At 42.5% G+C, this 12,228-nt stretch overlaps 1 protein-coding gene across 2 annotated transcripts in view; it reads right to left on the reverse strand.

Annotated features, from left to right (window-relative positions):
• The window catches only part of FOXP4 (forkhead box P4), a 107,927-nt gene that overhangs the window by 37,839 nt on the left and 57,860 nt on the right, over window positions 1-12,228 (reverse strand). For both annotated transcript variants that reach the window (XM_053706751.1, XM_053706752.1), the window contains exon 2: window positions 11,561-11,747. In XM_053706751.1, the coding sequence (XP_053562726.1) occupies window positions 11,561-11,731 (171 nt within the window). In that variant the 5' untranslated portion in view covers window positions 11,732-11,747. The remainder of the gene's footprint in view (window positions 1-11,560; window positions 11,748-12,228) is intronic.

A 12,228-nucleotide genomic window follows, 5' to 3' on the forward strand; every position in this document is an offset into this window, starting at 1 on the left:
CAAACCTGACCCAGTCAGGTGGATAGAGCAAGGACACAGCCCAAGTTCCCACTACCAGAGAACACCCTGACCAATACTGAGATCCAAGAATCCAAAACAGGATTAGGAAAAAGGAGCAAAGCCCCAGAAGCAGAGTCTCAGAGGAAAAATAGGTCCGGGCTTCTATTGGATCAGGCAATCTTACCCTAGAACTATACACCCCAACTGGCCAAAAGCACACATATCCAGCAAATTCAGATAGCGAGAAACTCGAAAGCCCCGACTAAAGGAAGGGACCATCCCTTAGCCAAAGTCCAACGCTCCAAGGAGCTGGGCCAGAAGTCGTATAAAGGGACCTCTCAGCCACAGGACAACAGCAGGGAACCTCAAAGTTCACAAAACCCTACTACCATTACCTCCACACAGGCAGAGGGCACAGAGAAGAGGAAGGTGCTAAACCTTCCCAGCTCCGGGTATCCCCGAGATAGATAAGTCCCCACAGGGATCAACCATCATACGGGACGCAGATCCCCAAAAGGGTATCTGACACACCTGGAGACATGAAAGGAGACCTAAAGGTCTCATCACTTGGACAGACCATACAGTCCAAGAGTAAAAACTGCATTTAGAACACTAGAACAGCTGACACACACCCTACAAGGTGTCCAGAGTTGCAACAGGTCTTAAAGAAAACCCTCTGCATGCTGAACAGCTATCCATAAGCTGTAGGATCAGTCCTAACAGGACCATCCTGATGCCTAAAACTTAAGACAAACCGCTCAAACAGCGATAACGGGACCTAAGTCCGCCAACCCTCCCCCACCTGGAGGAGGCACTCAAGGCTCTGACGAAATCAGATAACAGATAGAGTGATGCAGCAAAACACTCATCTATAACTGGAAGCCATAAGGACTGATACAATCCTTCCCACCTCATGAACCCTCTGGTTCCTTTCGAATGCTGCAGTGGAACATGAAACAATGATAATCTGAGCACTCAGCGTTGCTACCAAACCACAGTTGAAACAGCGACACGTGTCTGAACAGCCGCAAGACCGGAGGAACCCGACAGGGCCAGCCTGTAGCAGGGGTCGTAACCAGCAAGCTGCATAAACTCTCCCTCACAGGGTAAAAGGAAAACAGACTTCTTTTTCTTTCTTTTTTTTAAACATAGGACTAACATGTCCAACAATTTCCGCAGAAGTAACCAAGAGTATCAATCCCAGATGGTTCCCGAAGGAAACAAAAACAAATAAAAAAAGACATCCATCGGATACAAATAAAATATAAGGCAACCCGAAGGTTAACGCCCCCCCCCAAAAAAGACACGGGCCTACCCGTCGGACCAGCCAAATGGAGCCCCATCTCACAACAAGGAAAGAAACCCAAAATAAAGACAATAGGAGATTACCTCATCCCCATATGTCAAACTTTTAGTAACATTCAAACCATCGGACTGAAAATTCCCATATCTATGAACTATAGGGTCAGTCAGTGACTCAAACAGATGTCTGAGCAACACGCGGTACCGAAAAGCACAACACTCCGGAACAGAACCCTTGGGATACTGCGGAGGCCCACCCCAAGGCGGAATACCCGGGACAATAGGGCACAAGCACATTCTTAAAGAGACGTCTGGACTGTGCAGACGAGCCGTCGCCAACATTATCTGAAAGCGAAAGCGTGCTGCAAGTTCCGGGGGGGAACACACCACACTGCATGGAGGAACTATAAAACAGGGTTACCCACATGTGTAAGAGGAACATTAGGTAGGGAACTCGTTCCTTGGGAGACAGGACCCCCAGAGGTGGATGGCTCAGCAGACCCCTGATTCCCAGAGCCCGAGGAACCGGGTGCTCTCACATGGCAAATGGAACAAGAATGCTTGACAGAAGTCAACGAGGCTAAATCGGATTTGTCACCTGACACCGAATCTCAATCAGATATTATAATCGTATCGGTATCTGAATCCTCCGTAACTGAATCTGAAATCCCCCATAGCTTTAGGAGGGGATAGCAATATGGACTACTCAGTAACAACAAAACGGCACCTGACACCACCAATTGCTGGGGCACTCACCACCTCCTATGACCAGACCCCCGCAGACTAGATTAAATCTCAGTCGCCACACGGTCAGGAATGCGGAAATAGGAACAGAGCGTAACCACGCCCGGACACAGGGTGAACCATATAGTCCAAAAAGTGTGTACTGCCAACAGGCGGCGTCACTACCAAAGGCCTCAAAGTTCCAACCACGAGCCCAAAACCTCACACATAAGCAGGTTGAATCAGATAACAAACCCGATTATAAACCCCCTATCCCATAACCCCCCTCAGGAGATATTAACCCTCGATTCCAAGATCAAACAGACTCACCCTTTGTTAAAAACAGAATTTATGCTTACCTGATAAATTACTTTCTCCAACGGTGTGTCCGGTCCACGGTGTCATCCTTACTTGTGGGAAATATCTCTTCCCCAACAGGAAATGGCAAAGAGTCCCAGCAAAGCTGGCCATATAGTCCCTCCTAGGCTCCGCCCACCCCAGTCATTCGACAGACGGACAGGAGGAAAAAATAGGAGAAACCATAGGGTGCCGTGGTGACTGTAGTTAGAGAAAATAATTAATCAGACCTGATTAAAAAACCAGGGCGGGCCGTGGACCGGACACACCGTTGGAGAAAGTAATTTATCAGGTAAGCATAAATTCTGTTTTCTCCAACATTGGTGTGTCCGGTCCACGGCGTCATCCTTACTTGTGGGAACCAATACCAAAGCTTTAGGACACGGATGAAGGGAGGGAGCAAATCAGGTTACCTAAACGGAAGGCACCACGGCTTGCAAAACCTTTCTCCCAAAAATAGCCTCCGAAGAAGCAAAAGTATCAAATTTGTAAAATTTGGCAAAAGTGTGCAGTGAAGACCAAGTCGCTGCCTTACATATCTGATCAACAGAAGCCTCGTTCTTGAAGGCCCATGTGGAAGCTACAGCCCTAGTGGAGTGAGCTGTGATTCTTTCAGGAGGCTGCCGTCCGGCAGTCTCATAAGCCAATTGGATGATGCTTTTAAGCCAAAAGGAAAGAGAGGTAGAAGTTGCTTTTTGACCTCTCCTTTTACCAGAATAGACGACAAACAGAGAAGAAGTTTGTCTGAACTCTTTTGTAGCTTCTAAGTAGAATTTTAGAGCACGGACTACATCTAAATTGTGTAGCAAACGTTCCTTCTTTGAAACTGGATTCGGACACAAAGAAGGTACAACTATCTCCTGATTAATATTTTTGTTGGAAACAACCTTTGGTAGAAAACCAGGCTTAGTACGCAAAACAACCTTTTCTGAATGGAACACCAGATAGGGCGGAGTACACTGTAGAGCAGATAACTCAGAAACTCTTCTAGCAGAAGAAATAGCAACCAAAAACAAAACTTTCCAAGATAACAACTTAATATCTATGGAATGTAAAGGTTCAAACGGAACCCCTTGAAGAACTGAAAGAACTAGATTTAAACTCCAGGGAGGAGTCAAAGGTCTGTAAACAGGCTTGATCCTAACCAAAGCCTGATCAAATGCTTGAACATCTGGCACAACTGCCAGTCGTTTGTGTAGTAAGACAGATAAAGCAGAAATCTGTCCCTTTAGAGAACTCGCAGATAATCCTTTATCCAAACCTTCTTGTAGAAAGGAAAGAATCCTAGGAATTTTTATCCTATTCCATGGGAATCCCTTGGATTCACACCAGCAGATATATCTTTTCCATATTTTATGGTAAATCTTTCTAGTTACCGGTTTTCTGGCTTGAACCAGAGGATCTATCACAGAATCTGAAAACCCACGCTTTGATAGAATCAAGCGTTCAATCTCCAAGCCGTCAGCTGGAGGGAGACCAGATTTGGATGTTCGAATGGACCCTGAACAAGAACGTCCTGTCTAAAAAGGTAGCTTCCATGGTGGAACCGATGACCTATTCACCAGGTCTGCATACCAAGTCCTGCGTGGCCACGCAGGAGCTATCAAGATCACCGAGGCCCTCTCCTGTTTGATCCTGGCTACCAGCCTGGGAATGAGAGGAAACGGTGGAAACACATAAGCTAGGTTGAAGGTCCAAGGCGCTACTAGTGCATCCACTAGAGTCGCCTTGGGATCCCTGGATCTGGACCCGTAGCAAGGAACCTTGAAGTTCTGACGAGACGCCATCAGATCCATATCTGGAATGCCCCATAGTTGCGTCAACTGGGCAAAGATCTCCGGGTGGAGTTCCCACTCCCCCGGATGGAATGTCTGACGGCTTAAATAATCCACTTCCCAGTTTTCCACACCTGGAATGTGGATCGCAGATAGGTGGCAGGAGTGATTCTCCGCCCATTGTATTATTTTGGTCACTTCTTTCATCGCCAGGGAACTCCTTGTTCCCCCCTGATGATTGATATACGCAACAGTCGTCATGTTGTCTGATTGGAATCTTATGAATCTGGCCTTTGCTAGCTGAGGCCATTGAATATCGCTCTTAGTTCCAGAATGTTTATCGGGAGAAGAGACTCTTCCCGAGACCATAGTCCCTGAGCTTTCAGGGATTCCCAGACCGCGCCCCAGCCCACTAGGCTGGCGTCGGTCGTGACGATGACCCACTCTGGACTGCGGAAGCTCATTCCCTGGGACAGGTGATCCTGGGTTAGCCACCAACGGAGTGAGTCTCTGGTCTTCTGATCTACTTGAATCACTGGAGACAAGTCTGTATAGTCCCCATTCCACTGTTTCAGCATGCACAGTTGTAATGGTCTTAGATGAATTTGCGCAAAAGGAACTATGTCAATTGCTGCAACCATCAATCCTACTACTTCCATGCACTGAGCTACGGAAGGACGAGGAATAGAATGAAGAACTTGACAAGCGTTTAGAAGTTTTGACTTTCTGACTTCTGTCAAGAAAATCCTCATTTCTAAGGAATCTATTATTGTTCCCAAGAAGGGAACTCTTGTCGACGGAGACAGGGAACTTTTTCCTATGTTCACCTTCCATCCGTGAGATCTGAGAAAGGCCAGAACGATGTCTGAGTGAGCCTTTGCCTTTGAAAGAGACGACGCTTGTATTAGAATGTCGTCCAAGTACGGTACTACTGCAATGCCCCTTGGTCTTAGAACCGCTAGAAGGGATCCGAGTACCTTTGTGAAAATCCTTGGAGCAGTGGCTAACCCGAATGGGAAGGCCACAAACTGGTAATGTTTTTTGTGGATAGGGATATGTAGATACGCATCCTTTAGATCCACGGTAGTCATAAATTGACCTTCCTGGATTGTGGGTAGAATCGTTCGAATGGTTTCCATCTTGAACGATGGTACTCTGAGAAATTTATTTAGGATCTTTAAATCCAGGATTGGTCTGAAAGTTCCCTCTTTTTTGGGAACTACAAACAGATTTGAGTAAAATCCCATTCCTTGTTCCGCCGTTGGAACTGGGTGTATCACTCCCATCTTTAACAGGTCTTCTACACAATGTAAGAATGCCTGTCTCTTTATTTGGTTTGAGAATAAGTGAGACATGTGGAAGCTTCCCCTTGGGGGTAGTTCCTTGAATTCCATAAGATAACCCTGAGAAACTATTTCTAGCGTCCAGGGATCCTGAACATCTCTTGCCCAAGCCTGAGCAAAGAGAGAGAGTCTGCCCCCCACTAGATCCGGTCCCGGATCGGGGGCTACTCCTTCATGCTGTTTTGTTAGCAGCGGCAGGCTTCTTGGCCTGCTTACCCTTGTTCCAGCCTTGCATCGGTTTCCAGGCTGGTTTGGTCTGTGAGGTATTACCCTCTTGCTTAGAGGATGTAGAATTAGAGCCCGGTCCGTTCCTGAAATTACGAAAGGAACGAAAATTAGACTTATTCTTGGCTTTGAAAGGCCTATCTTGTGGGAGGGCGTGGTCCTTTCCCCCAGTGATGTCTGAGATAATCTCTTTCAATTCTGGCCCAAAGAGAGTTTTACCCTTGAAGGGGATATTAAGCAATTTTGTCTTGGATGATACATCCGCTGACCAAGACTTTAGCCAAAGCGCTCTGCGCGCCACAATTGCAAACCCTGAATTTTTCGCCGCTAATCTAGCTATTTGCAAAGCGGCATCTAAAATAAAAGAGTTAGCCAACTTAAGTGCGTGAACTCTGTCCATAACCTCCTCATATGGAGTCTCTCTACTGAGCGACTTTTCTAGTTCCTCGAACCAGAACCACGCTGCTGTAGTGACAGGAACAATGCACGAAATGGGTTGAAGAAGGTAACCTTGCTGTACAAAAATCTTTTTAAGCAAACCCTCCAATTTTTTATCCATAGGATCTTTGAAAGCACAATTATCCTCGATAGGAATAGTAGTGCGCTTGTTTAGAGTAGAAACTGCCCCCTCGACCTTAGGGACTGTCTGCCATAAGTCCTTTCTGGGGTCGACCATAGGAAATAATTTCTTAAACATAGGAGGGGGAACAAAAGGTATGCCGGGCTTCTCCCATTCCTTATTCACTATGTCCGCCACCCGCTTGGGTATAGGAAAAGCGTCGGGGTGCACCGGAACCTCTAGGAACTTGTCCATCTTGCATAATTTTTCTGGAATGACCAGGTTGTCACAATCATCCAGAGTAGATAACACCTCCTTAAGCAGTGCGCGGAGATGTTCTAATTTAAATTTAAATGTCACAACATCAGGTTCAGCCTGTTGGGAAATTTTTCCTGAATCTGAAATTTCCCCATCTGACAAAACCTCCCTCATGGCCCCTTCAGATTGGTGTGAGGGTATGACAGAACAATTATCATCAGCGCCCTCCTGCTCTTCAGTGTTTAAAACAGAGCAATCGTTCTCTCTCTGATATGCAGGCATTTTGGATAAAATATTTGCTATGGAGTTATCCATTACAGCCGTCAATTGTTGCATGGTAATAAGCATTGGCGCGCTAGAAGTACTAGGGGCCTCCTGCGTGGGCAAAACTGGTGTAGACACAGAAGGAGATGATGTAGAACCATGTCTACTCCCTTCATCTGATGAATCATCTTGGGCAACTTCATTATCTGTGACAGTACTGTCCTTACTTTGTTTGGACGCTTTGGCACAATTATCACATAATTTAGAAGGGGGAGACACATTGACTTTCATACATATAGAACATAGCTTATCTGAAGGCACAGACATGTTAAACAGGCTTAAACTTGTCAGTAAAACCCAAAAACCGTTTTAAAACAAAACCGTTACTGTCTCTTTAAATTTTAAACAGAGCACACTTTATTACTGAATATGTGAAAAAATATGAAGGAATTGTTCAAAATTTACCAAAATTTCACCACAGTGTCTTAAAGCATTAAAAGTATTGCACACCAATTTTTAGAGCTTTAACCCTTAAAATAACGAAACCGGTTACAGTTTTAACCCCTCTACAGTCCCAGCTACAGCCTTTGCTGCAACTCTACCAAGCCCAGAGGGGAATACGATACCAAATGACGCCTTCTAGGAACTTTTCCAACTATCTTCAGGTCCTCACACATGCATTTGCATGTCTTGCTCTCAAAAACAACTGCGCAGTAACGGCGCGAAAATGAGTCTCAGCCTACAACTGGGAAGGCCCTTCCTGACTGGAAAAGGTGTCTAACATAGTGCCTGACGTTAAAAAACGTTCCCCAAGTTTATAAGTGTGAAATACCAGCATAAACATGTATAAAATGCCCAAATAAAGCAATCGATTTTGCCCATAAAAGTGTCTACCAGTTTTATAGCCCATATTAAGCCCTTTATTCTGCTTGAGACTAAGAAAATGGCTTACCGGTCCCCATGAGGGGAAAAGACAGCCTTCCAGCATTACACAGTCTTGTTAGAAATATGTCTAGTCATACCTTAAGCAGAAAAGTCTGCTAACTGTTTCCCCCAACTGAAGTTATTTCATCTCAACAGTCCTATGTGGAAACAGCAAAGGATTTTAGTTACTGTCTGCTAAAATCATCTTCCTCTCACAAACAGAATTCTTCATCTCTTTCTGTTTCAGAGTAAATAGTACATACCAGTACTATTTTAAAATAACAAACTCTTGATAGTAGAATAAAAAACTACAACTAAACACCACATACTCTTAACCATCTCCGTGGAGATGTTGCCTGTGCAACGGCAAAGAGAATGACTGGGGTGGGCGGAGCCTAGGAGGGACTATATGGCCAGCTTTGCTGGGACTCTTTGCCATTTCCTGTTGGGGAAGAGATATTTCCCACAAGTAAGGATGACGCCGTGGACCGGACACACCAATGTTGGAGAAAGTTAAACCCGCAAGGAGATTTAGCCTCATGGGAAACATCACATTACAGTACATTGCATAAAGTAAAATGAAACGATCTTACCAGAATCAACGCCGTGGAACAGGAACGCGGCCTTTCAAGTGTGACGAATAGTAACATCGCCTCCGTCATGGACTTGAGAAAAAAAAGCAGGCAGCAAATCGAAGTTCGACAACGCTGATTGCTTGAGGAGCTGTTAATCTGAGTCAGGATGGTTTCACAGAAACTTCCTGCATCTTCGGACTCTAACTTTCATCCAAGCCCTCACTGAGAGACTAACAGGACTACTTAAAACTCCTGTCCCATGCTGAAGAGTACTACCCTCCCATAAGAGACAAAAACAAAAATTAAAAATTCTGACACGTCTCTGCCAACCTCCTGAGATGAAAGGCAAAGAATGACTGGAGGATGAGGGGAGTGGAAGGAGTATTTAAGCCTTTGGCTGGGGTGTCTTTGCCTTCTCCTAGTAGCCAGGTTCTTATTTCCCAAAAGTAATGAATGCAGCTGTGGACTCTTTCCATTTAAAAAGAAAACATTTATGCAAATAAAAATCTAGTGAATAATGTCCCTTTAATGATTATTTAAATAACAAATATTAAATCACTGCCTCAATCTGATTTACAGCTAGATAATTGCCTTGTCTCTGGCAATGTTTTCTGTCCTTTTTCCAAACTTAGTCTTCATTTATAACGTACTCAAAAAACCTAAACACACATACAGTATCAGGTAAAAGTTTTGACACAACTGACCGTATTTATGTTTTTCAACATCTTTTAATCTAAAGGCTGATGCTTAAATGATTAAGATTTATAGCCTAATATAAATTGCAAAGCTGATGTCTATGTATGAATTTTACAAAACAAAACATTTTACTTAAAAACAAACAAAAAAAATGTTTAAAAGGTTTCCAGAGGTGGAAAATCTTGAACCACAATGATTAAATAATATTTTAGTGCAGAGGTTGACAATTCTGTTTAAAATGTAGGAGCCAGTAAGAATATTTAGGCGCCAGACATATTCTTAGGAGCCAAACTGTGATATTTTATATAGATATATAGGGAATAACCCAAAAAGTTAGGAGCCAGAGGTAAAAGTCTAGGAGCCAGTGGCTCCCTGGCTCCTAGGTTTGTCGAGCCCTGTTTTAGTGAATGTGCCCCTTTAACATGACAGTATATGGTTAGTCTTATTTGGAAAAAGGCTAGTGTTACTGGTTGTGGTAGTCCATGATATGACAAGCAAAGCTAAATTTAGCTAAGAGAGACAGCAGTAAAACATTGCTTTAAGAAATGAAGGTCAGTCAATCTGGGGAATTTCACGAACTTCAAATGTTTTTTCAATTGCAGTGGCAAAAATCATTAAATGGACATTAAACCCCAAAAAAATCGTTCATGATTCAGACAGAGAATACAATTTTAAACAACATTCCAATTTACTTCTATTATCTAATTTGCTTCATTATTTAGATATCCTTTATTAAAGAAACAGCAATCCACATGGGTGAGCCAATCACATGAGGCATCTATGTGCAGCCACCAATCAGCAGCTACTGTGCCTATCTAGATATGCTTTTCAGGACAGAATATCAAGAGAATGAAGCAAATTAGAAAGTTGTTTTAAATGGTATTCTCTATCTGAATCATGAAAGAAAAAATTAGGGTTTAATGTCCCTTTAAGAACATATGATAAAAAAAAAGTCCTCATGAAGATCGCCACAGGAAAAGCTTATTAGAGTCACCTGTCTGAAAAATCACCAATTACAGCACCAAAGGATAAATCTCTACATAAACTGTTTAGAGAAGCCTACACAAACCAGGTCTTCCATGTAGAACTGTTGCAAAAGAAACCACAACTAAAAGGTGAAAAATAAAGAGGAGAGAGACTTGCTTGGGCTAAGCGACACAGGCAGTGGACATCAGACTTTAGTGACACACCATCCCCTCTGGTTTGCACTCAGTTGAGCCATTATTTGTTTTTAAACAGGGTAATCACCCAAAACACAATATGTCAGAGTATATGACCAAGAGGGAGAGTAATGAAGAGCTACATCTGTTGACCTGGCTGGCTACATCTGTTGACCTGGCCTCCAGTCACCTGACCTAAAGCCAAAAGGGATGGTTTTGAGTTGGACCAAAGAGTGAAGGAAATGCAGATAATAAGCACCCAACATATATTGGAATAACTCAAGAGGCCAGATGAGATGTTGCCAATAGTGTGGTATCAATGGAAATGGTGACTAATTTAAAACGAGGTAAATAAAAATCAATTATTTAAAAAAAAAAAAAAAAGGATTTTTTTAAATAAAATGTTTTTGAGGAATAGTTAAATTTGAATCCAAAAGGTTATTCCTCTTGAAATATAGATTTGTTTTTAATTATATAGCAATATGATGTGTATTCATGGCTGCAATGTGTTTATTTATTGGTAAATGAATTCCATTAATACATTCACAATGTCATACTTTCCCAAAGGGTTCTATCAGATTATTTTGGACAATTTTTCTATCTTGAAGATGATATCACATATTATTGGTTTTGTAGTTCTGAAAACGGAGTTTGTGTCTGCAGAAATATCATGCCCCTTCTTCACAGCAAATGTTATAAAATAACGTACAGAGTTCAGAAATAGACCTAAAAGGGACATAATAATGAAAGATAAGTTTTGGGTTTCAAATTTACTTCTATTATCAGATTTGCTTCATTCTCTTGGAATCCTTTGTTGAAGGAGAACAATACTGTACTGGGGCCTAGCTGAATACATTGGGTGAGACAGTGACAAGCAGCTAGCTGACAGCAGTGATAAAAGTAAATCGAAAAAAACTTTCTGATTTATTTTTATCATCAAATTTGCTTTGTTCTCTTGGTATTCTTAGTTGAAAGCTAAACCTAGGAGGTTCATATGCTAATTTCTTAGACCTTTAAGGCTGCCTCTTATCTGAATGAATTTGCCTTTTTTCACCAGTAGAGGGTTTTAGTTCACGCGTGTCATATAGATAATGCTGTGCTCATGCACATAGTTACCTAGGAGTCAGCACTAATTGGCTAAAATGCAAGTCTGTCAAAATAACTGAAATAAGGGGGCAGTCTGCAGAGGCTTAGATACAAGGTAATAACAGAGGTAAAATGTATATTATTATAACTGTGTTGGTTATGCAAAACTAGGGAATGGGTAATAAAAGGGATTATCTATCTTTTAAAACAATAAAAATTCTGGTGTAGACTGTCCATTTAATCTCGCAACTACTACAAACACCATTAAACAGAATCGTGTAAACCTCACCAATAACCTAGTGCTGCCACCTACCTGCTGCTGCTGGAAGTGCAAGAGTTCTGCTGAACTCAGTTCTCCGTTGGTCTCTCCACTGGCTCCTCCTTCCCTAACACTACCTCCATCTGATTGGTTTGGAAGACTGCCAACACCATTCTGGCTCGTTGGTGTGGATCGTATTGACTCTGATGCCGATTCCACCATCATGTCTTGTTTTAATCACCTGAAAAATAGAAAGACCACTTCAGAACACAAAGAAAATTATGTCACAAGGTCAGGGGAATCCCCTGAATTACTCATAAAACTCTATTAATCAATATTAGGATATTATGGCTGAGCATGAGTAACATATAAATAATATCAAACCCAAAAGTACCAATAGCAAAAACACATTTTTTGCTAGTGACATGATTACATAAAGCATTTTTAATTTAGCACCTTCCTCCAGAAGGAGACTTAAAGCACTTTAAACACACAGTATAAACTGATTAGTGCCAGCTGATAAAAATGAGTTGCTATTAATACCTAACGTAATGGCAGAGAATTTATCAACTTTAAACGGATGAAAGTCTGATTTGGTCCTGCTGCTACTAGAGTCTGGAACACTGCGGTACTTCTGTCGACCAATTAACCAGTTGGCTTAGTGTAATATGAGGCAGGCAATTAAACTCTTTTATTAAAGGCTAACAAAAAGGACTATTACG

This window comes from Bombina bombina, chromosome 3, assembly GCF_027579735.1.
Source record: "Bombina bombina isolate aBomBom1 chromosome 3, aBomBom1.pri, whole genome shotgun sequence".
NCBI lineage: Eukaryota > Metazoa > Chordata > Amphibia > Anura > Bombinatoridae > Bombina > Bombina bombina.